The sequence below is a fragment of the Neopelma chrysocephalum genome, unplaced genomic scaffold, assembly GCF_003984885.1.
Source record: "Neopelma chrysocephalum unplaced genomic scaffold, ASM398488v2 Primary Assembly neopelma1_23, whole genome shotgun sequence".
In the NCBI taxonomy this organism is placed as follows: Eukaryota; Metazoa; Chordata; class Aves; order Passeriformes; family Pipridae; genus Neopelma; species Neopelma chrysocephalum.
Genome location: NW_020897691.1, coordinates 15,002,564 through 15,028,690, shown reverse-complemented (window position 1 = coordinate 15,028,690; position 26,127 = coordinate 15,002,564). Strand labels below are relative to the sequence as shown.

At 41.5% G+C, this 26,127-nt stretch overlaps 1 protein-coding gene across 10 annotated transcripts in view; it reads right to left on the bottom strand.

Annotated features, from left to right (window-relative positions):
- Nucleotides 1-26,127, bottom strand: part of SASH1 (SAM and SH3 domain containing 1) — a 546,410-nt gene that overhangs the window by 121,381 nt on the left and 398,902 nt on the right. For 2 of the 10 annotated variants that reach the window (XM_027687785.1, XM_027687777.1), the window contains exon 1: nt 177-303. The exons of the other annotated variants lie outside the window; for them this stretch is intronic. In XM_027687785.1, coding sequence (XP_027543586.1) covers nt 177-272 — 96 coding nt within the window. In that variant the 5' untranslated portion in view covers nt 273-303. Of the gene's footprint in view, nt 1-176; nt 304-26,127 lie in introns of those variants that run through there. 10 annotated transcript variants of the gene reach the window in all.

The window sequence follows — 26,127 nt, the reverse complement described above, 5'->3', positions numbered from 1 at the left end:
GGAGTCAGTTTTTCTGGGACATAGCGCCCGCACGCTGGAACGAGGGCACGCTCCAGCTGGGGCCAACTCCGGAGCAGGTGCTGGGGAGACCAGGCGGGCACCCCTTGGCCCCGCCGTCCCGCGGCAGGCTGCCCCGCGGCCGCCCTGCTCCCAGCTCCCGTCCCGTCCGCACTCACCAGAATGCCCATCACGTCCGCCCACAGCTGGGCGAACACCTCCGACGTGCCGCTCTCCGCCGGGGCGGCGGGGCCGTCCTCCCGCTCCCCCTCCATGCCCCGGCCCGGCCGTCGGATTAGCGCCGGCTCCCCGCCGCCGCCGCTGCGGCCGGCCCGCCCCGCCCCGCCATGCCTCCCCCGCCCCGCTCCGGCCCGGCCCGCCCCGGGACACCGTGGGACGGCCCCGTCGCCGCCGTCCCTCAAACTTTCGACCCAGCGACAGGGCGGCCGGCGGTGCCAGGGCGGCGCAAAGCCCCTCCTCCCGCACCCGTCGCCCGTGGCCGCCCCGGGGCGGCAACAAAGGACCCCAGCGCCGCCCCGGCGGGGTCCCAGCGACTTCGCCCACCCCAAAAGCCGAGAGGCTGTCTCGGGACACGTGTGGTAGCCGGGGTAGCGCTTCTTGCTGCTGCCCGGGCTCCCCCCGTGCCGGCGCTTCACCTGCCTGCCGGGAGCTCCGGTGGCCGAGCCAGCAGCGTTTTCTGAACACCGCGGGAAGAGCCGCCGGGAAGTGGTGTCAGCCCCGCGCGTTAGGGCGGCAGGGGAAGGGGCGCCCCGGTAGTTCAGGTTTTTAGTTTGCGTACCAGGACCGCATCGTTCTCCTGAGGAGAGTTGATTCGTCACCGATCGCCCCTGGGGAGGGACTGTGGGAACGCTGCCTCCTCTCCGTCGGTGCCTCATGCTTCCTGGTACTACCCCCTTCTCCCCTACCCCCCTAATAGTCAAATTAAATAACTGCTAATTACAGACAGCAGCAGGGATGCTCCTGCATCCTTCTTGGAGACTGCTAAGTGCCCATACATGCGCGCACACACACACACGCAGTGGTTGGGGAAGGCATTTTAAATAACAGTGGCCAAACCCCAGTGCCCGTGGATGGAAGGAGCAGCAGAGCTCAGTAGGAGAATGCTGACCAACGGCCTGTCCACCACCTCACACCTCCCAGCTTCTGCTGTGATCAGCAGCAAGAAAATCCTTTCTTCTTAGTGCTCATTCCTAACTCTTGAAATGGTTAGATTCTTGAAAAGCTACTGTTTCAAGCTGCCATTTATTGGAAGTACCTGCATAGGTTGGGGGGGGGGGAAAGTGATGTATTTAAATGGATTTTGAGAGCTCACACCATTGAGCAGTCAATAGATTATCCAACATCCCTCCAGCCCTGCTTGCTGCCAGGCTGTATGTTACATGCCCTGCACCACCCAAATGCATCTCAGAGACTGGCCTAGAACCTGTGCTCCCCTCCAGGCTCCCAGGTTAGCCCCAGGGTCTCCCCTCAGTCTGCTTACCAGCCCTACGGCTGAAAAGGCTCACACTGATTGCACACCACTGGTGGCATGGAAGGGCTGGAGCAACAAATGATACCATTTGCTAACAGGGCTAAAAATAGTATCTGGAGAAGGCATAGAGGAAAAGTGGGGTGACTGCACTCTTCATCTTCTCTCTACGTTCTCAGAAATGCTCTTTTTCTGTCCTCAAAGCTAAGATTGCATATTTTACTAGCACTGGAGAGAAAAGCTGGTCAAAACACTTCCTTTCTCATCAACTGCTACACAAAGAAAGGGACAAGACTTTTTAAAGCATTGCGTTACTGCAGCTTTTGCTGGAGGGGTGAACAGCACATACAGAACAGAGAAAAGGAGGTGGGGAGCACAGGCAGAAAAAATAAAAGAGAATTATGCTGAGAGAAAGTGGTAAAGAAACCACCAATCATGTAGAAATGTGCACAATTTTATTGACCCTCCTCTAGGATCCACATTATGTAATACATCTTATTACTGACTAGTAATGAAAAATAATGAAAGACCAAAGCCAGGTATAAAATCTCTTCTAATTGACCTTTAAATTGTACATGAGTATAAGCCTATGAAGTATGAGGATAAAGGCGTGTCAGTGAAGTCTCTCAGTACTTGAGATGGCTTGCATAACTCAAAACTGGTTTAATTAGTCAGGGATAATTTACTTAGTGACCCTCTGAAATTCATGTTGAACCACTTACAATAGTAATATCAACCTACTTTAAAATATCTGAAAAGGCACACTTGATCTCAGAATTTAAGTATTCTGGGGTCCTCATGCATGCTCTCTTCTGTACTTTGTCTTTTTTATAGATGGATGCATATTAAGGAAAAAAAACAAATGAACCAACACCTTTGCAGCACAAAGTCTAAAACCCCCTTGTTGTGTCTTGGGCAGCAATAGATTAAGATCAAATAGGTGCAAGAGGCATCACTCCCACTTGCCTTGCCCCTCCCTGCCAACCAAGGTCATTGCTCCTGTGCAATGATGGCTACACCACTTACAGAAGCAGGTCCTGAATATCCACACTTTTCAGCCCTGCAGTACAGGTAACAGAAACTAGATTATAAATTGTGGTGGTCCAAGAGCTGCTTCCTGAGCCACGATGTCATCCCTTTTGTGGAGGCAGCAGCTTTCATCAGAATAGCATAATGCATGGCTGTGACAGTCTTCCCCTCAGCCTTTAATTTATCTGAGACACAGAACCTTTGATTTTAAGAAACGGAGATAAGGAAAGAAAGATCTTGACTCCAGGAGCAGTTGCTTTAAAAAACAAATGGACATGAGAGAATCAAAACAAATCCATGGCAGTTTACAATAGCTACCATCTTCTATGGTCTTGCAATTATAGTATTTATTCATTTTCAGACTTTCACAAGATGCCATTTTTGCAAGACATTCAATGAATATGGCATGCTAAAATATTCCCTGCTCTTACCTCAAATAGAACCACACCCTCCTTCTACATATCACAGGGTTCCTCTATTTTAATGATGCCAATGTCCTGCAGAACTAAATGCCAAGGGTATTTTACAAAAGCAACTGCAACAAGAGTATGAGAGTTTTAGAACAAGCAGAAACTCAAGTCTTACAAGGGTTTTGAAGCCCAGCTATGAGTGCAGTATTTCATTTGTGTTACAACTGCTGCTACAAAATTACAAATTATTTGAGATTTGGCATGCTAGAATACAGTTTTTGTTTGCAGTTCTATCTGTTGTTGTCTAGATGATAACTCAAGCAACCATGAAAGACTGCTTTCTAGAAGCGTGTTGTGCTGGACCTCTGTACAGCTACTGGGAAGAAATAAATCTGGTCAATTTTCTGAAATTTTTGTGACATATCACAGAAGCTCTGATGAGGTGTGTAGCATTTGGAAATCTTGGAAAACGGTCATTGTGCACCTTGAGGGCAGCACTAGGCAGGAGGGCAACAATCCTCATATGATTCCCCAGTGTGTCGCACTCACAGTGTGGCTATGAAGCTCCTGCAGTTGTTCTCTGCAAATCTCTAAACTGGAGATGGAGACAATTGACACGTATGTGGTCAACCTAGTTTTGCCGAGTTATGGCAGATGCACTGTGCATATGAGCATATCCTCCTATCACACCATCAGTTACATGTAGGTGTACAGTGAATAAGAGTTCCCCACATCTATAAACCAGGCAGGATTAACCAACTTGGAGAGTACTCCAAGTTCAAGAGAGATGGATCTTCTTCTCAAGGAATACTCAGAGCAGAATCCTAGCTCCAGGCTAAAGTGGGCCATAGAGAAACTCATCTTTCTTCTTTCTTTACTGATGGTTTAGGAAGATGGCCTTCAGCAGGACAAACCCTTTCTGTGTGAAAAGCACAAACCTCAAACACCTGGGTCATTAGGCAAAAGATGACAATCTTTCTGTCCCAAAGTAGTGTGTGCCATCTCACCACAGTGTCATACAAAAGTGACACAAGGGTTTCAACAAAGCATTTAATAATGAAAAATTAAAATATGCATCAAAATAAACTGGAAAATCCAACATGCACTATCATAATCAGACTATCACAACTGCTGTCTTCCACATCAAAAACATTTAATCCAGAAAATCTATACCATAAACAATCTCAAGCACTTTGATATCAATTTTAAACTATATGCAAGAGGGAGAGATCAGGTTGCCTTGGAAAGGGGATCATGCTCCACAGAGTAAATGGACACCAGACTTCATGGGTTCCTGATAGGTGACCTCAGGGTAATGGCCTCCTGCTCGAGAGACCTGGCAATTAACTCTGCGTGCATGAACAAAATATATAAGGTTTCTCAACATCACTAACAACACCCTGCCCAGTATATCAAATCTAAATTGGAACATCAAAGCTTCAGAGAAATAAATAAGCAAGCCATTGTATGCACAGAGGCTGCAGGGAAAGGGAGAAATAAAAATTCCAGCTAGCCACTACAGGTGACCGGCAAAAGCACTAAAATGCTTAACACAATCACATCACAATGCAACACACTATTAGAAGTGATTGCATCTTCTTTTAGCTCTTTCCCTCTTCCCCCTTGGTGGAGGTCATCAAATTGAAACATGCAAAGTTTCACATCATAACCTTTGATTGGAAATGCAACCCTTAGTCATTGCAGGCTCCATCCCATCAACTCATCAATATCCATCCTGAAACAATTTTATCTTATTGTCCTTGCTACATTTTCCTTCTAAAACATCATTTCTTTTACTTCTCACCTGAACTTCATTTTAAAAATATTTTCCTTAAGAATTACTTACATAATATTATTATTTCTGGTAGCATGGTCCTTTGGAGTGGGTTTCTCTACATCACCTGAATCAGCCAAAGGAGCCAGCAACTGCTCTTCAACAGAGAGCAGACATGCTGGCAGCTGCTTCAGAAAGTCTCTACTGTGAGGCAGGATGGAGACCCACACACTCAACCCATCAGCTGATCTGACAGACAGGCTGTTGCTCTGTCTCAGACAGTCCTAGTATGTACAGGGATACTATAAGAGAGCAAGATCCATCATGTGCATTTGCACATCAGACTTCTGTATATTCCAAAAGGATCATGTTTCAGCATCATCTGCCAGTTAAACAACTAAAGAAAATATTCCTGACTTTGAAAGTGATACAGACAGTACTTATCCTTATGGCTTTAAAAGAGACAGTATTTAGACCATATACTCTATCCTGTACAGTCAGAAATTGTTATTTATTCTTTTAGAGGCTTAGCTGTCAGCTCCCAGTCTTACGAGTATCACATCACAGCAAGAATGGCACACTAATATGCCTAACACAAACCAGATGGAGTTAAGTCTGTTTAATTCTGTCAGTAGAAAGCAGTTAGGAGCAACGAATTGCTTTATTCTGATAAAAGTCTGAACTCTCCACATTACACCTGATCCATCATTCCCCTAGATATCAGTACCTTACTAGATTAAAAAATTAGAAGGAGGGAGAGGCATATGTCCAGGAAAATCATTCCAGTAGCCTTAATGTTTTGGGCTAGCACCACACTCAGTAGACACCGAAATACTGCTAAGCTTGGCAGGCTTCATTTAAAATACAGTGGCTGTGATTTTGCATGACAAATCATATAAGGAAAACAAATCTAACCACTGCAAGTATCACAGCCCTTCTGGAAGGATACATTTTGACTCATAAGGAGAAAGGAAGGTTAATATCCTTCCCTTCCTGCTCACAGGTGTGCTCCACAAAGGTCTCTCATATTCTGCCCAGTTCCCCTCTCTGCTGTGGAGCACAACAGTGCTGGGAGGCAGTAGGACCAGCTCAGCCAGTGGAGGGGCTTTGGGAGCTGGAACTGGTGAGGAGTTGGTGAGGAGTGCACATCCCTAAGGAAACCACAGCTATGATCCTGCTTAGGTGCACAGCACGGCACTCCAAAACTGCCTGCAGATCAGGACTCCAGCTGCCTCCTGCAATGTCAGACACTGTCTGGAGAATTTCCAAAATTTACTAAGACTCTTTCTTCTTAATGTTATTTACTTCTGCCTTCTCCACCCAAACTCAGCATCCCTTCTTCTCTAGCCACATGGCAAAGCCAGCTGTGATGCTTTGTTATTTCCTATTAACACTGAAATAGCATTCATTTTGTCTTAGCTTTCTGCAGCACTTTTTACAATTTTTTCTAAACCTTAATTATTTCAAAATTTTTAAACCCTAATTAAAAAGGATTTCAGCATCCTTTGGGATATCTAGGGCTAGTCTCTGCATTGTCATTCACAGGAGCTCACTCAACTGATTATGTTCTTTTCGTAACTGCCTGCTAGAAGGGATGCATACAAATCTTTTTTATAAGAGACTTACAAAACACATAGAGACAGAACTGTTTAGCTCAGTGTCCTTTGACTGCTCTCATCCCAAATAATTTTAGAACTGTGGAAGTGAAAAAGGTGAAAAACAAGCCTCAGAACTGGGAATAGGACTTCAGCCTCTCCTTCTTCCAAATGCAGTACCCTTTGATTCCTTTGTTGAAACTCTTAGTAAATTACTAATAAAAAGGAGTCTGATGATCTCAAAGCACATTATAAAAGCAGCATAAGCTTCAACTTAATAGCGTGTGATAGCTGTGTATTTTGGAGATGCTCAGTGCTTATGTCAGTGCTGACATAAGTATCACACCGAGTTGGCTGTAGAGTTGGGAAGCGCACCGAGAGATGGCCAGTCTTACAGAGTGACACATTGCTACTCACTTTGTGACCAGCACACATTTTTAAAATAAGAACGGATGCACCTCAGAGATGATGCTTATTGCATCTCCCTTTGAAAGGGAAATTAACTTTTTTAAAAAGTATTACTTCCTGGAAAAAGAAACCCAAGAGATTTCATTAATTTCAATCTCATTATTTGTATCTTTGCAAAAGCAACCAAATATGAAATGCAAATGTAGATCTTAAAAAAAAAGTTATGTGCCTGCTATTAATACAGAGATAAAAATTTACAGAGTTGTCCTTGGCAAAATATTACAGCAAGGTACGCGTGACACAAACATGCCAATGGTAGAAACTTCGAAGAAAACGAAAGAAGAAAAGTTGCTTCGCTTCTCTTCCAGAACAGATCACTTCCACCCAAAAGTCACCTCATCCACACTTCACCTAATATCCATTTCCCAATTTACCACTTAAATGTTACCCCAAAACATAACAGAGCACAAATTTTTCCTCAAGGGTTTCTTTAAAAGTTAATGCACTCCCTCTCACCACCACCTGTCTGAACAAGGAGCAAACAGACCCTACCAAAGCCTGATTTTCAGTTCCACAAGGATTCAGAACTGAGCTCAGACGTGTCACTTTTAAGACTATGTCCTAAGTCACATAGATATATTAGTAGTGAAGGAGTAGGTGGGCCTAGTTAATGCAGAAGCTGACCAAAGAAGCCTGCCCGATGATCTCAGCTAGCCACAGGTGACCAGATGTGATAATTTGATGTTTCCTTGCAGATCATGTCAGCCCAGGATCAATTCTCCCTACTGCAGCCACTTGAGAACAACATACTGGCTTCAACCTCTTCTTTCTGATGAGTTTCTGCTGGGGTAACTCCTGCTCCATCACCAGCTTCTCCTCCTGCTTCCACCTCTAGAAACAGCTCCCATCAGCTTTCTTCCCTCACTTTGCAAACAGTTGCCCTATTTTTCCTTTTGAATGCTTCCTGCTCATTCTCCAGAGTACCTCATCAGACTAAAACGTGTGTCCTCCCCATCTCAGAGCTGCACCCTGGGTTAGCTGACCTGTGTGCCATGCAGCAAGCCCAGATATGTACATAAAGAGATAATTTATGGGAAAACAAATGGCAGTTGACAAGCAAGCAGGCAAGCAGTTGTGTTGCAAATGGTGTTTCAGTTTCTGTTGTAATGATAAGTGTTCAAAACTCACAGATGTCAGACACCTGAAAATTACACTTGTATTTAAATATAGTGAAATTTGGAAAGTAAGACTTTTGGAGTGCTTCAGCTTCAATTGTCTAAGTCATCAGGGTGCACTTAGGTCACATCTTCATCCTTTTACTGGAAAATAAACCCCAGAATTTACATTTCCATTATTTAGAAAACAGCAGCAAATTGAATTTTTTACATCACTGGCTGCAGGTTGTAGGATGTTAAATAAATCATAAAGCCAGTGCTGAAATCAGAAGCATTCACAAGACAGTGACAATGTAGTCAAGATGATAAGTATTCATTTCAGCTGTGGCTGTAAACATGGGCATAAGCTTGATTCACAGAGCCTGTGCTCCTCTGGAGAAGCCTTACTCTTCACTACCTTGTGAACTGTACAATCAATCATTCCAGATTTCCTCTCAAATCAGAGTTTCGAATTGCCATGGAAAAATGTATTAAAACCTGCTCTACACTCCCTAACAAGAGTTAAGAAAGGAGTGGAGAATCATATCCGATCTGTACATTTTATTTTTCCTATATTGTTAATGACATGTTTCACTTCATAAAACTTCATCAAGTAATAGAGAAAAGAAAGAAACATCTCTATGCAGCCAGGCACACACACCGTGCATTTTACATCCATAAATTCATTGAAGGGACACAAGACACTTATTACTTCTGTAACACAGTGAGGAGGGGGAGTAATTCCACCAAGCAGCTGCTTCCAGCTAGGGCAGCTCAGCTGGAAAGTAGAAGTGCCTGTCAAACTAATTAAAGTGAGAGGAAGCTGTCTATCTGAGACTCCAGCTTTTAAGCACTGGCCAACCCACTCCCAAAATGTAATTAAAAAAAAGAAAAAAGACAAGTGAAAACAGGCTTAAGCATTGCTGAAAACATACCTCCAAGCTATTCTCTCAATAAATATTTTGGGAAATTCATGAACAGAAGGATTATTGAGGCTGTGGTGGTGTGAGTGGGAGGAATTTACCCTCCACAACTCAACCAACTGCATCGATGATGATACAACAGCCCTTGAGGGCAGTGAGGTTGCTGCATTGGCTCCATGTTGATAAAGTTGTTTTGTTTAAGTATATGTAGAGTAGGCTGGTATCTCTAGTTCTCAGAAAAAAATAATGTTCATTTGCAAGGATTTAATAATTAGGCAATTCTGTTTGAAGGCCAAATGTGCTTCTTCAGTACAATGTGTATCCTGTAGCAACATATGCCTAACAAAAAGTAATTGAGATTTGGGTTTTTGAAAGTTACTAATACACTTGATCCCAGAAGTGCATCACACGTTCCTTTTGACTTCTGTGGGAAGATGTGATTTATGAGAATAAATTTAAACAAACAACTGTTGCTTGGCTAGATGAAGGTTAAAGGGACTGGAAAGGATGCAGCGATTATCTGAAAGCATGAAGGGTGTGTAAACACCAAGGGGAAACTCAGATTGCTGAGGAAAGCTCAAGAGGGTGTAACTCGGAGCAATGAGATAAATATATGTGGTTTTAAGCCCTGAAATACTGGCTCATAAAACAATGACATTGTTTGTGTATACAAATTGGTCATTTCAAAGTCATTGCTGTTTGTCATTGAGGACAGAATGTGTGAAAATTAATTAAAAGGAATGAAAAAAATTTGCTATATTGGTGAGGGGAGTATGAAAGAGAGCAATAGTAACTCTGTGTTTTGAGGACAAGCCAAGTGACATTATGGAGTCACTCTATATTATCTGCTGTCTCTACCACTGAGGAGGCAGCATCTAGGATGGGCGGTGAGCCCACAAGGCTCTGGGCTACATACAATCCATGACTTAATTTCACATGACTTGCAGCTACATGAATTATTTTGTGTGGTTTTAACAGATAATTTTAAGGGTATGCTATCTGAGCAATTGCCTAAGAAGTCTGAAAAGCCTATGTGGCCCTTAGGTTCCCCGTGGTTACACATGAGGCATTTAGGGAATCCATAAGCATGTGGTAAGATGCCAGCAAGGTATTGGGCCTCATGTGGATGATTTTCATTACTCCCCAAACTTCATGATTTTATACAGAAATCTAAAACTCCTGAAGACAAAAAAATATTATATTATTGTATATTATTATTTATTTATTATATTTGTATATGTAAACTTCATAAGCAGACAGAGCTAAGAGAAGACTGCCTTTTGACTTGCCAAAAAGCTAAATTCCTTACCTCCTAAAACATATCATGTTGTTATACCTTTTTAACTTCTAGTATCTTCTGGGTACATACTAACAGATATGGAATTTTTATGAATAGAAAGGAAATATAATTGTATTCTTGGGTAGTTAATTAAAGCAGTTTTTAATGTATCAAACATGATTTAAACTTATGCCTTCTATTGCCTGTACTTGCCCAGCTAGTGTTTATGTTTGTCTGCAACCAGAAAGTAATTAAAAGGACCTAGTTATTCACAGCACCCCCAAACATGCACAGTATTATCCTAATCTGTAACTAGATTTCAGCGAGGGAGAAAGAGTTTTAAACTATTTTAGCACCTACTATTTCCCAAAGAAGTGTGTATGTACCTAGTAACAGAGGTTAAATAGCTGAATTGTTTTATATGGATGTATGAGAAAGGACTGTATCAGGCTTCATGTATGACAGACAAGTCATGGCAGTGTCAAAGGGCTAAACCATATTAGAGTATGTAGTGTGCCTGGTCATTTCAAATAAGCTTAACCTGTTCACATTCCTCCAAGAATGCCCAGGCTTGGCTTTAAGATACAAAAATTTTGGCAGCAATAATGACTGCTGCCTCCATCCCTTGTTCTCACTTCTGTGCCACAGTAATTACAAATGAAGCTCAGGAAGAGGAAGGTTCAAGAAGGCTAAGGGAAGGCAATCATGGGGCTGGCAAGACATACAAATGAGTTATATAATGTTTCTTTTTCCACCTTATTATCCTTTAAGAGTTTTTAAACAGCCAAATGGATTTGACAAGAATTAATTGTGTCAAGTCAATCTAATTTCCTTCTTTGGAGGATAATTGGTAGCAGATAAGAAGTAGCAGCAGATGGAATACATATTGAATTTAATAAGATTTCTATCTTATTCAACACAGCTGATACCATTAAAAAGCAGTACACAACTGGTTGAAAAAATCACTTTCAGAGATTAGTTTTCAGTAGTTGGTGGCCAAAGGGAAAGAATATATTGAGTGGGATTTTGCAGGGATCTGTTCTTCAATATTTTAATTAACAGACTGGTCAGTAGAATAGAGAATATGCTCACTAAATTTACAGATGACAGACAACTCGTGAACATGAATCAAAAAAGTCATCTTGCTGCAGAACAGCAAGTTTCATAGGAGGACATACAGCCAGTAGGATACAGAACCACATGCAAGGTGTAGCAATCTCTAAGCTGCTCACCAAGCCCAAGTCTTCACCTGGAGTACTGGGTTGTATTTTGACCCAGCATGCCCTAGACATCAAAATTGACATGGACTAACAGGAGAAAATGTAGAAGACAACCATGTAAATGAGATGTTTACAAGCAGAGATTGAAAGGATGAGGATGCTCTATCTGAGACAAAAGAAGATTGCCAGAGAATAGGATAATCATTTTCAAACACATAAAAGCTTTGCTTCACTAAGAAAAACAAACTTCTCTATCTACTGGGGATAGGACAAGAATGAACAAGTTTAATTGCAGCAGGGGCGATGTTCAGTTAAACACTAGAAACAGCTTTCTAACTGCAAGGTTCATAAGAGTAGTGGAATTGATTGCCTGGGGTCAGTGTGGTGCCTTCATCACTGTCTAGCCTGTTCTTCAGAGCCTCCCAACATCCCATTGTTTCGGTACAACTGATTCTGCTCTGGGTCTTGCAGTTGGCTAAATAACCTCTTAAGGTTTCTACAGTCCTTTTTTTTTTTTCTAAATTACTTTTTTGTATTTTTAGTTCTTTAAAACCAGACTGTGAAAGCCCTGTGCACAGCAGCTAGCACTCACTCAAAAGGACATCTGAATGGCATTCATGCCAAGAGGCCAACATACAATGCTGCAAGTTAGAGTTTACAGGTATCAAGAATACCACAAAAAGGCATTAAAATTCTTTATATGCCAGTGCCGCAGAAATCATTATCACTTGGAGAACTGGAGAATTTTTATACAGGTTATTTGTAAATCTTGTGATTTTGATAGTGAACTGAAGATCTATCCCAGAGTTTGCTACCACCTGGCCTGCTTTTAATATTAACATTTGCACAAGATGTTTAAGTGTCTGTGGCAGCATGTAACTGATATGACTGAGGATGGCAGTTGCCAAGAGGGACAGGCTGCTGCACAAGGAAGCCAAGAATCTCAAACTCAGTATGCTTCATAGGAATGATCCTAAAAATCACAGCTGCTCAAGGGCAAGGGGTTTGTTAGTTCAATTATACTCCAACTGAAATGCATTAAATATTTGTTTGGATATTCCTACCCCTCTTGGTCATATCCAGTGACGATCGCTATTAATTACAGCTACCTTTCCGAAAGTGAAATCATCACCTGCTTTCTCCAAAGCAGCAATTTCTGAGGAAGCATACGTGTCTTTCAGGGTTTAAATACTGGAAGCACATTGCAAATGTGGCTTTCTTGTGTAAACCAGATCTGCCAAGGAGCGTACAACCTTTAGCAGAAGCTACAATCAAAACAGTTGCTCTGTGTTTTTTGTACGAGACATGTATGTGCAAGAACTGAGCATCATGGTGGCGTGCCAAGATTAGCAGAAATGATTGGGACATACATTTTTCTCTAAGACCTTCACAGACACCAGCCTTTTGGAAATAAGACCATCACTGGGTCTGGAATCCCAAAACTGGACATTTGCAAAATCCCTCCTTTGGGAGTCTGAAATGGGGAGGAGGCATGGAGAGATATGCATTCACACATCCCCAGAGACAGCATTTTACAGACATCTCCATGTTTTGTACACATATTCAATTACCTATGTCATTATGGGATTTCATAGACAGGCAGCACTGCTGTTTATATTAAAATATATGCACGCAATAACATCTGTGGCTACAGATGTACATAATGCAATGTATGGTAGCCAAGTCAACAGCAAGTGACTAACCAGCCAAAATGGCAAATTCAGCATCAAGAAGGTATGAATTCCCAAAAGTTTTCCCAGACCAGTTAGCGAGTTATCGCTCTCACTCTTCATCTGGCAGTGAGTTAAGTGAGCTGCTGATGAGGAAAAAAGTGCTCTCTAAAACTCCACAGCCCACACTTTTCAAGGCAGGATGCATGGAGAGAGTGAGAGTGACTAAGGTTCTGTCAGTTAGATCCAACAGTAAAATGGCATCCCATCTGCTCTACAAATGTCAGAGAGCTCCTTGGCACCTGTCTGGGGGAAAAAAAAACAACACAAAAGAGCAAGAGTTTACCACAGGTTTAAATATTCCTGTAAAACAAAGGACTCTTTGTGCTAGAGCTTTCTGCAGCAAAAGTAATTTGGAAAAGTTTGGAATATTTTTTTGGAGTAGGATTTTATATCAGAGGGTGAAAAAAGGGAAACCCTTTCCACATTTCTGCCTTACCAAAAAAGTCAGAGTGAGTTTTGTAACTTTAAAGGTGCAGTAATTGTAGCTAAAGACTCCGCTGGTAGGAAAACTCCCCCCTCTCAAATACAAATTTTGAAAGAGAAATGAAGTTGTCAACTTATATTTTATGTATCTCATTTCCCTGCAAGAAGGGCCTAAACACAGTCCCAATGCAAAAGGTACAATACCAATTGTAAATTACCCACTCACTTCCCTGGAAACAAGAGCAGTGGAAAGGAGCAGTAAAAAGTTTCCTTTCTCCTTCAATATCCAGGCAGGATGGGGAGAGCTAGTCTGTTCTCCCTGTTGCACGGAACAGACACAAGGTCTCCTCTGAAATCCCAGTCCTCCATTCCTGCAGCCTCTCAGCATTAGCTGTTTATGCTTGCTTTAAAATGTCTGAAAACCAACACAATTTGCACAAAACAGAGAAAATTAGTATTGACATGGATAAAAGAAACGACCAAAGCTTCTGAAAAGAGCTTTTTCTCCTTCCCCCCATCTTCTCTGTTAAAAAACAAACTCAATCTAAAATCATCAGTGCTTGAACTTTATCACAGCTGACAATTACCTCGGCAGCTGTGAAACAGAGCTCCCTCAGAGCTCCCTCTTTTTAAAGCAAGTTGTTCTTACTGCAAGAACTGCCACAATGACAGCCATCCACAAGTCAAGGTATTATAATTCTTGCAGTAATAATGAGTGGCAATGTTACCAAAATTAGAGTTACCAAAGTCAGAGGAACATATGAAGTAAAATGGGAGCTTTGTCTACACATAAGATTCTGGAAAGTCTAGAAGTAAATAGGACAGGAATTAATACAGAATTAGGAAATGACAGGTAGTGGGACGAGGATGAAATTTTTCATGACAAGTGTCTGCCCAAATACATCTTTTATGTTGTTCCAGTTTCTTAAAAAGTTTTGTTACTTTAATATTATTTAGCATGCATTTAGTGTTAATTACAGAAGCATCTGGACACCTCACCTAAACAAGATCTTTCCTATTATACTAAATAGTGCATATAGATTAAGAACATTTTCACTCTACATCTGAGTCAGAAATAGAGGGTGAAGATGCACAAAGATGAAGTTATTTGCAATGAGAAACACGGCAAATAAGTGTTTGAGCCAAAAAGGAAATCAGGATCTTCCTAAGTTGTGGTCCAGGGCACTGCCGACTGGACCTTGCTGTACTTCTTGTGCTGTAAATTATCATGTACCAGTCCAGACTGTACATCACATGCTCCATGACTCTAGGAAAGCAAAGATATTTTAGGAAGTGATCTGTTTTGCTGGACACCTTTTATACAATGAAGCATAACAGAAATAAACCTGCTAAAAACATTACAGCAACAACCACAGAAAATACACAGCTCTAAGGAGACACTCTTCTAAATGGGAAGGGGAAATGCTTTGTAATAAAGCCTCAAATCATGTGAAGATGTGGGAGTGTTTGCTGGAAAGTAATATTTCTGTACTATAAAGTGCAGGCAAAATGCAGAGTTTCAGAAGAAACTGAAATATCAAATAATTTTAAAGTCAAGTCTTTTTTGAGGAAACTTGATATATTTAAACTAAAAGCATTATAGTCTGGAGAACTTCATCAGCACTATGATCATTGTGGAAGGTAGCACAGGGACAGACAGTCATATTTCAATTGTATTTCCCGTACAAAATTGCATTAATGGTAACTATAGAAGTAGTGGATACTATATCATAGGAACCCTATGGCTGTCATTTACTAACATGGTACTAAAGACGAAGAATCACAGAGTATTTAACTACAACTGCACTAACGTAGGTTTATAAGAATCACAGCAATACCTCTTCATTTCAGGCCCTTACATCTTTCTGGATTTCGTGTTACCTCCCCATATTGAAAACTATATGACAATATGGTGAAAGGGGAGAATGAGAAATGAGACATATAGAATAATCTAGCTCCCGAAGCCCTTTCCAGACCAACATCAATGGAGTAGACAATTGCTTTTGAAACCTCTGCTGCTAATCTTCACTGCTTAAATAGATAGCAGATGCTTCCTCTTATTTACTAGCAGCAAAGAAGGTAACAAACACTGTGAATTCACCACTAATTCCTAACAGATTGTTTCTGAAGCTGTGGTTTTCCGCTTGTGGTTCATGGACTTCTGAAGCCTTACTAAGTATCTTAATGAAGCCATCAAGAAAATTTCTTATTTTTAATAACCTTAAATTCACCACACTGATTTGCCTCTGTGCCTAGACATCTTTAAGAATACAGAAAGATTGCAAATCACTTTTTCTGAGTTTCAACCAGAGTCTGAAACTACCTAGATAAGTTATGGTGCCAGATCAATGGTTAAATATGCAAAATATGCCATTAAACAATGGTAGATACTAATGGAAGCCACAGGCAAGGCATGGGACTGTTGCAAGCAAAAAATATGTTGGATAATTAGTTATTCTGGGGCAGTTTAGTAGCCGGTTCTCATGGCAAAGTCCTAACAGTCAGGTGACTAAGTAGCATAGAGGCCCTCAAATATGCATACACTGCACTAAACTGCACCATCTTTAAAGTACAGAGGAAGAAGCAATTAAGTGGAGGAGGTGGCAATAATATTTTCAAGGAAATGACAAACACTCTTTTAAGACATCACAAGATTTTTCTTCCAAGTTTTTTTTAAAAACTACCTAAAAGTTTGCTTCCCTTGAGCCTTTTCCCTTGCTGTTGTTTGCTCTTCAATTTATCAGGAGCCCGGGCACACCCTTTGTGTGTGGGAAGAGCTCATGCCCCTCTCCAAGTGCTTAGCCTCCTTAGTGACCTCCCTCCATGCATAATTCTGGCCTTTTTTAGGAGAGGCAAAAATCTTTCTTCCTTCAAAAAATAGAACTGGAAATGCCCAGAAACAAACCCATGGTTTCCTAGGAAAAGCCAGACAAATTCGGACAATAATTGGGCTAAGTGAGAAGGCACAGGGACTCCCTCAGCATCACCTTGGACCCTACCAGCTAGTGTAAAAGACCAGGCAAAGGAGAGGGGTATACATGGACATGTGGGCATACATGCATATGGACATGTTTGGGCTAGATGCAGAGGCTGTGCAGAGGACACTGCCAAGAATGCTTTGACTTCTTTGATCACAGGATAATGGCTCCACGACAGATTCCCTGCTATTCTGCTGTTATCCATCTAATGAAGAAAGACAGAAAACAACAAAGTGAACTAAATTCTTCCCTCCCAACTCAAACAATGTAGACAGCAGCCAAAACCCATGGAAGTGATGGAAAGGAAAAAAAAAAAGCACAAACTCTGAAGACGGAAAGAAGGGAAAAAACATACTGAGGTTCACTGTAAGGTCACAAGAGGGACAGGAACAAGAGCAGCTCACTCTGGCCACCATATTAAAAGCCTGTGTGCTAATAAAATAGCCATGAGGAATAAGCCAGGAGGAACTATGTATCTTAATGCATAATAAAGTACGAGATTTAACCTGCATAAGAGAAACTTTCTATGAATTCACAAAACTGAAATACAACTGTAGAAAGTGTACAGCTTCTTTGGGAATTATAGGCAAGGGAGAGGCCTGCAGTTGTCATCATGGCTAGGCTTCGCGAACGAAGATTTGGGAAGGGCTCTACCCACGTTTCTTGCAAGTGCGTTGGTGGCTAAAAAGGCCAATACGAGAAAGGCATGTCCAGTTGCAAAAGACACAGCAGAAAGACTCCTTAGGTGGTATATTCTGCAAGGCTCGATTCTTTCTGCGTTGTCTTTTCTCCTCAAGGGTGATCCTGCGTGCTTTCTCAAAAGCATCAGCAGCATTATAGATGGTGTGTCTCCAGGCCTCCTGATTGGAGGCCAGAGTAGACCAGTTATGGTGATCAATATGCCCAAGGCTGAGTTGTTGCTTCAGGGAGTCCTTGTATCTTTTCTTTGGGGCTCCTCTCTTGCGGCAGCCAGTGGCAAGTTCACCGTAAAGCAGGATCTTAGGGAGGCGGTGGTCCTTCATCCTAGAGACGTGCCCTGCCCAGCGCAGCTGTGTTCTCAGCAACATGGCCTCAATACTTGTGATTGCTGCCTGTTCAAGAACTGATGTATTGGTCACATAATCTGACCAGTGGATGTTCAGGATTGTGTGGAGGCAGCGTTGATGGAAGCGTTCTAGAAGACGCAGATGGTGGCGGTAGATGACCCATGATTCGGAGCCATATAAAAGAGTAGACAGCACTATGGCTCTGTAAACACTGATCTTGGTACTTTTCTTCAAGTGTTTATTTCGCCAGACTCTTTTATGGAGTTTTCCAAAAGCACTATATGCCTTCGCCAACCTGTTATCTATCTCCCCGTCAATCTTACCATCCGAGGAGATGAGGCTGCCTAGGTAATTAAACTGTTGGACTGATTTGAGTTCTGATTGGCCGATGGTGATGTGGGGATGATGGGGGACTTCCTGAGGTGCAGGTTGATGGAGAACTTCAGTCTTCTTTAAGCTGACTTCCAGCCCAAAGAGCTCAGCAGCATCTGCAAAGCAGGATGTTAAACGCTGCAGAGCTGCTTCTGTGTGGGCAACAAGGGCGGCGTCATCAGCGTAAAGCAGCTCCCGGACAAGATGGTTTAGGGTCTTGGTGTGGGCCTTCAGACGCCTTAGGTTGAATAGGTTTCCATCAGTACGATATCGAATGTAGATACCGTCCTGATCATCGAGGTCTGCCGTGGCCCTTTGGAGCATCATGCTGAAAAAGACTGTGAATAGGGTAGGAGCGAGAACGCAGCCTTGTTTCACACCATTCTTTATTAGAAAGGGCTCAGAAAGTGCATTGCCATATCTGACTTGGCCGTGCTGATCCTCATGAAGAGAGATGATCATTTTAAGGAACTTGGGGGGACAACCTAAACGTTCCAAAATCTGCCAAAGACCTTTTCTGCTCACAGTATCGAAAGCCTTGGTGAGGTCGACAAAGGTTACATAGAGACCTCTGTTCTGTTCCCTACACTTCTCTTGCAGGAATGTGTGGCTACCGTAGGGCTCTGGTTTTCTCTCCCCCCTCTTTTGCCTGCAGTTGTATTTCAAAGGTAACCTACACTAGTCCCAAACTCTGGAAAGACAGAGCAGAAAGCCCAGTTAGTTTGGGGGCATTAATAAGAAGGGAAAATAACGTAAGTTCTGATACTGTTCAACACCTCCTATGGATGACTGAATCAGTTAGAAAGCAGGTTGAATAAGGATTGTTTATGAATAGTATCACCTAAAGCAGAAAGACCTAACTACGAAAATGATGCTGAGACACAAATGCCACAGGCCACTAAGCATATCTTTGGTACGCAGGTGAGAGAAAGTGGTCATGGCAGATGCAGCCTAGGCATGAGACAGGGAGAGAAACTGAGTCCTTCTCATCCACAAAGAGGTCACCCGAGTGGTCTGGGTTGCTGCAGACTCGCTAGCCCCCTGCAGGGCTGCCCCACACCATTACCCTGCTCTATCAGGCCTCTGCCCTCCATCTGTCTCAACTGCAGACACCAAAATCTTCTTGCCACACAAGTCTGGCAAGGCCAGTAGCATAGATCCAGACACAACAGAACAGATGGTTAATGTTGCAGAAGACAGAAAAAAGGTGAGTAAAAGCTTATCTTTATGAGCCAAAAGCAGATTTCACAGGGGCCCCACTGACCTTTCAGTCTGACCTAAATTTCCAGGAAAAAATGCTCGGGAACAAAGAATCACACACACTATTTGTAAGCACATAAAAATTTTGAAGTCAATTGCCTTTGTGAGAAACTTTGTAAATTATTGTCAAGTAGAGTTATTTTTTGTACAGTAGTACAATGATATACCTTACAAATAAGAAGGAGGCAGATGAAATGTATTTCCGTTTTTATATGGTTCCCAATGCTGCTTCACATGGCATATTCCTGAAGAGAATGGCCTACAGGAAACTGTCAGTGCATGACAAGGAAACCATATCAAAAAGTATTTATCAGTGGTTCCTCATCAAACTGGAAAGATGCATCAAGGCATTTTGATACTATTCAATATTTTTAGAGCATTCTTGTTTAGGAACTGTTCACATTTTGAATCTTGTAACCGGGACATCTGTTTTGAGGCTCTTGCAGGGCCTCAGTAACCATCCTCTCCAGATCATGACACTCAGCAGCAACCCACAAGAAGTGCCCAAGCCTGGAGAGGCCAGCAGAAAGTGCTGAAAACCATGAGTGAGTAAGAAAGAACCATGTCCTCTGATGATGATTCAACCTGATTTCTGAGTTTTCAGATTGCAGAAAGCTAGAAGGAGCTTCAGGCATATTGGAAAGCATGATTAGATACACAGATGGATATGGAAATTGGAGAAATGGGCTAAGACAAAGGGGAAGCAGTATGCAAAAAGGACATATTGCAGCAAAATACTTCACTTGGGGAGAAATAAGTTGGAGAATGAGCAGAAGATGGGAGACAGCTGGCCCTGCGGCAGTTCTCATGAAAGGATCTGCAGGCTTCAGGCTGAACATGAGTCAACTTCTTTTTTGCTGTCACAGAAAAGCAACCATTATATAAAGATTTACTAACAGATGGCACGTAAAATAAATCTTTTGCTCTCCTCAGCATTGCAAGACCTCCATCATCTGGGCTATGAGACTCATTGCTGAACACTGCCCTTCAAAAAAGATCTGAACCAGTTATGAAGAATCCAGAGAAGAACACCTTAAATAACCTAGAGGCCTAGTTATTAGGTCTACAAAACATGTCCTTCTAAAAAAAACAACTGCCTGGGAGTTAGTGCTAGCTCAGTTGGAAGATCTTCAACCGAAGAATTTATGACAGTTGACATTTCCTTGCCCCTCTATAAACAGATGAAGTTATATGGACAATTTATTTTTTTTTAATGGAAACGGAGAAGAAAGCAGGGATTTTTAGCCCTCTTTATTTTACAGTCCATGAAAATACAATTTCAGCATATTTCAAATACTGAAAAAACCCAGCTAGCATAAAAAAATACAAAAAATGTATTGGGGGACAATTGCTTAAAGAAGAATTCTCATTATTCAGGAAACCTAACCTAAACGTATGCAGCAGAGATCAAGAATACTGCCTATTTACAACAGACTATAAGAGGAAGAAAATTGAAAGTATTAAAGATGTTCTTCAGATTTTATGAAGAATCATAGAATAATGCCCAGTTTCTTTATTTTTTTAATTATTTTATCTTAAAACAGACAATCTGCACTTAATAGATATATAATTCTCCCTCCAAAGTGATATCTTCATACAATGTTCAAGAGGTATATTTCAAATTCATTTAAATCAAATGTACAGAACAACTACAATGTATTTCATGTTTTCACTTTGTCTATTTTCTGTGTTCAGAGAAATTTAGCATCAGTCCCTTTAGGGCACAGCAGTTCCCACTGATGCAAATAGCATAAGTCTTCAGCAAACAGAATGACTTGAGTCCTACTTCTGTAAACATAATTTTCCCTAATAAGTCTTCTGAAAGTATAGGGACTTTGAACATATATTTTCAGTACTTGTCGATGGGGATGCATTCTGTATTTATCACCACTGAAGGAAGAGTGAAACTGAACAGTCCAGATTTTTTTTTCATTTAAAATTCTTCTATAACAGAATATTACCCCAATATGTGAGACGATTAGACTTGTGGGAACCCACTTATTTAGTTGGAACAGGAGTCTCTTCTGGAACTTTTAAAATAACTTGGTTCAGTTCTACACATAATTCTAGGAATTAAGAATCTTAAGTTCAATTTTATACCATCTATTATAAAGTGTATATACTGTAAAGTACTATAAATTATACTTTGTACTTTCAAAATTTTTAGAATTCATTTTGCTGAAGATTAGTCTGACTTTTTTTGAAAACTAGGCATATAATTGAACAGCTTCTGAGTTAAAAGTTACAACTGGCTTACATAAAAGGCACTGCCACAAATATAGTGACAAGTCCTCATTTCATGCCAACAAAGAACAATATTTTCACAAGCTTTCACATACAGAAAGTTTGTAAATCATGCAAAAGTTCCAACTGAAAACCAAAATTTTCTCATTTTATTTTCCTAAAGCCCTTTGGTTTGACACCTAATTTAATTCCCAGAGAGTGAGAAGGGAATATTCTGTCTTATTGTACTCTGGGATCTTAAAGCTCAGCGTGTTGCTAACATCCGTGCATCATTGGAAACAGGCCTTGGATGCCCCCAGGCACTTTTTTTCACATCTTGACTGCATTTTCTCAAATGAATTACCCCCACCCATTTGGCAGACAAAAGGCTTAGAGGTATGCTCTGATTCAAAGGCTTTACTTTGTAAGGGAAAGTCACTCTTAATTGAAATTTCATTTCTTGTACCATCCCTGGGAAGTACTAACAGCTTCAGTCACCCAGTGAATCACTGAAGTTTTTTTATGTTCTCCAGCACGGGTGCCCTGAACAGAAAATTAGATCTAGACTAAGTGAATACATAGAAGCAATATTCAGTTTCTCTTGGCTCTAAAACAATGTGAATAGGTGACTAATTAGAAGATGTAGCAAGTGAGAAACAATCTGAATTCAAGCTAAATTCAAGAAGCAAGTTTTCACTTGTATTTAAAGCAGAGAGAAAAAAACCCCTGCACAACTTTTTATCCACATCCTACTGCTCAAAATTTGTATTTATTGGTCTTTCCATTCAATTTAAACATTCCTCACCTTCATATTTATCCACAAATTTTATTCTAAGAGATAAATTAAAAGTATAACACTAAAATCCTACCTGTAAGGATAAGTAACTAATTGAATGTCTTACCTTTCATGATAGGAAGAGAGTAAGCAGCAGAACTGTTCATAAACATTAATATCAGAAGCATTGCTTCTACTTCTCAGGAGGAAACCAATTTGAAAGTAACTATTAATTTTCAATCAAATATTCAATGCCAGTGACTACTAAATTCAGCTATAATTAAGCATTTGATAAATTTCTAAAAAGCATCAATGTAATCTGAATGTAGTTTGAAAATACAGTAACTAGCTACAGAAATGTATGAGGATGGAGTGATCTCAGTGACTTACCATCTGACCCCATAGAACAGCAACTGCCTAGATAGGGATTATTAAGTTAATTCTTCTTTACAGCCTTGACTGTTCTCCAAAGCATCTGTGCCACTCACTTCTTCATCAACTTCCAGACCCAGCAAGGTGAAAAGCCCCATCAGCCATCAAAGCAGCACTTCATACTCCAGATGAAAAGCATCAGCAAGCCAGTCTCATGCCTGAGGAAGAGCCATGCCTCCTAAAAACTCTGGGTAACCACTCCCTAAAGTATGAAAAAGTATATTGACAGATACATTACAAAGGCTCAGAGGAGCTGAGCTAAAGACCTTGCTGACTCCCCAGCACTATAGTTGAAACAAAGGCAGAGCCACCCAGCTGCAGCCCTCCCTTTGACAAACACCTTTTTCCTTTTCTGCTAGACATGTGTCACTTCCACCATTGCGTGCCGGCTACCCACTGTTGCCGACTGCTAAAACACCGGTGCGGCAGGTCTGCGCCTGGAATGCAAGAGCTCTCTGGCTTGAGAGGGGAGCAGCCTCTTAAACTGCTCCCTGGCATCATCCCAACATCACCCCAGTGCTACCCTGAGGGTACGTCCCACCTGGAGGTCGTGGTTTTGGCGCTGGTGCCCAGCCCGGGCTGGCTTCTTCACAGCTTCCCCTCCAGCCTGGACCAACCCAAGTTCTGCTGGTTATTAAAACAGCTGATAAGGATTGTACTGCCAATTTGTTGTGGCCCTCCGAATCTTATCTAGGACTAAATACAGCAGAAGCTTTGTGACTGAGCAAATGAAGGTGAACTTGGAATGCAGAAAGCAAGCAGATGTTTTGAGAATTGTGACTTGTTCCTACATATACATACGCAGACAGATCTCCCTTAGGCATATGCCTGCACACACTCATGGAAGATTTTAAATGTTAGGCTTTTAGAAAGGTCCCTGTACATGATTTTCTAAAATACATTTTTAATTCTATTTGGAAGCAAACTAAAAACCAAAATACTCTATCAAAGATGTATATCCCCATGAGTTCAAAAGGGGTAAAATAATTCTGAAATGGAGTGCCGTATATGAAGTCTCTCCACGCTGTTGTAAGTCACTGATGCTCTTAGACTTTGTCTTTCAGGTTGAAAATGTCTTGATGTCTTTCTCACAAGAGCAAAAAAATGGCATTGCTGTTTTAGAGTACTGAAAGAGCAGAAAACCATTTTCTGCAGATGATGATGACTGTAGTGATTTTAAATAATTGCCTCACACTGTATTACTTGCATAAGCTCAACTTTGCAGCTCAGTAATTCCTGCATTTGCAAAGCAAAGCTGTGCTCTGGCAGCAGCAGCTCTTTCCAGCGGCTATGGGTGGCATTTCCATCTGCAGCTATTAAATTGGGCAATTCCTGGAGGGTCTGGTCTACATGAGGAGAAAGAGAGCCTGACCTCATATTGCAGGGACAAACAACACAGGCTAGAGCTGCACAACATCCCAACCCCAGCAACCATCCCTAATGCTGTGGGAAGAGGAATGATGGCTGAGATTGAGTGAGATGCATATTACAAACAGCCACAGTCCTCATGCTCCAGGACAGGAATTTACAACCATATTTCTACTCAGTGCCAGTGGCCTTCGGGCCAAAGTGAGCAGGAGCAGACTGAGCACAATGTCCAAGGGAGGCAAGAGGCAGAAGCACTGAGGGAAAGGACAGCAGGTGGGCTGAGGGTGTAGGAGGGTCAGGGGCTGTGCCCAACAGCTGAGGATCCCTGGCAGGAAAAACATGGGAAGGAAGCAGGAAACAAGCTGTTGCCTATTCTTAGGATTTCATTTAAAGTCTTGAGATCTCCTGTTTTCATTAAAAGACAACGAAAGAATACCCCCTTGTTTACTCCTTCTGGTATCAGAGAAAATGATTAAAGTGAGAAAAATTTAAATGCTTCCTTATGCTTCCACAGGGTATAAAATTTAGAAAGTAAATATGAAGACTTTAACAATCTATTTTTAACCTCATGATTCAGTCTGATTCAAGTATTTCAAATGTTTGTATACGGCCACAGAGGGAATAAATCCTTCTTAACAAGACTTCCATCTGCTTCATGTTTGTGGGTGAATTTTATATATGTTTAATAACAAATATCCAATTAGACATGCGTGTGCATCCAAAAATCTGGTACAACTACCCCACACTAGGAAATCAATAGCAGAAAACGGACAAAAAGACTAGGCACTCTGTCTTATTCCTCTGGCAATGTCAGATAGAGACAACTTTTGGTTGTCAAGTTGATCAATTTCCCCACTGAAAGCAAAGCTTTACAACCTCTGCTGAACAGCCACAATGTCAGAAAGAAAAAGCTTAAGCTTCCACATTCTGAGTATGAGAAGGAAGTAAGCCAGTGAATTACCTTTAGCTGTTTTTCCCACCTTATATCCATTGAAAATAACAAATGCATAACATATTTCCTGAGGAAATCGTATTGCCATCAATCTCGTGTAGTGCACTGCTGAGGACAGTCTCACTGCATATGCTGCCTCTGATATGCATCGGACAATAAAGACATTGGGAGAAAGGGACTGAACTTCTCCCAGGGCCACACAAGATGTTCCTGCAGCTGAACATGGTGTCCCTGTGCCAGTAATTCTGTATATACCCCATGTCCTCCCAGTGTGGGCTTCTCTAACCCCTCTATGCCATCTGCATCCCTGTGTTCCACATACCTGGGTCTACGATCATCAAGTATTAATCCACGTGTGACCCTTTTCTTCCTATTGTGCATCCATTCCTTGACCTTCATTGGATGCCACAGCCTGTCCTGGATACAATATTTGTGTGTTCCCTCACCTTATCCCTCCACATTTCCTGACAAGGACACTTTAATGCCCTCCTGTAGCAGGATCTGTGTCTGTCCCCATTTGCCTCTCTCGCTGAATGCCTTTATGAGCTCTCTTCCTCATTTTTCCATGTCTCTCAGCAGCTGACTTGCCTACCAGAGTTCTTCATGCCTCCTCCTTTCCTCATGCACCCTCTTCTCTTTGCTGCTTGTGTGCCCCATTTTCCTACCTCCTGCTGCAAAAGAACAACACTCCTGGACATCCAGGCATTGGCTTCTCAAACTGTATTGAGACTAAGTGGGGAAGCTGGTTTGCTGGTTGCCATTAATGGATGTGACTCTCAGCCACTAATTTATTTATCTGTCAATAAAGTTATACTATTATCTATTACCTGTCAATAATGGGGAGATACTCTGTGGTTCTCTTTAATTCCTCCAATGTCAGTTTGTTAGTTTCAGGCCAAAACCTCCAATTATTTAAGTTTAAGACTATGAACTGAGGTGGTTGCACAATGTTTATGCCTTTAAACATAAATCTATGCATTGTTTATGCATTTAAACATAAACATAAATGCATTAAATGTTAAATGCATTTAAACAATTCTGCAATGTTTAAATGCTACAGATATGTAAACAGAAATGGCATCTAGTGGAATGAAAGATCTTCCAGACTGCCCAGTTAAACTGAGGTTTACACATAGTCTTGAAAGTGGAATAAGGATTTACTCCATGTGTTCCCTTGGAAAATCACAACTGCAGAGATAAAACCAGAAATAGCATGGAAAAAAACACAAGAAATTATGTCTCTCACACGCACAATCAGTAACTAACTATTTTTAAACATAAAAAAAT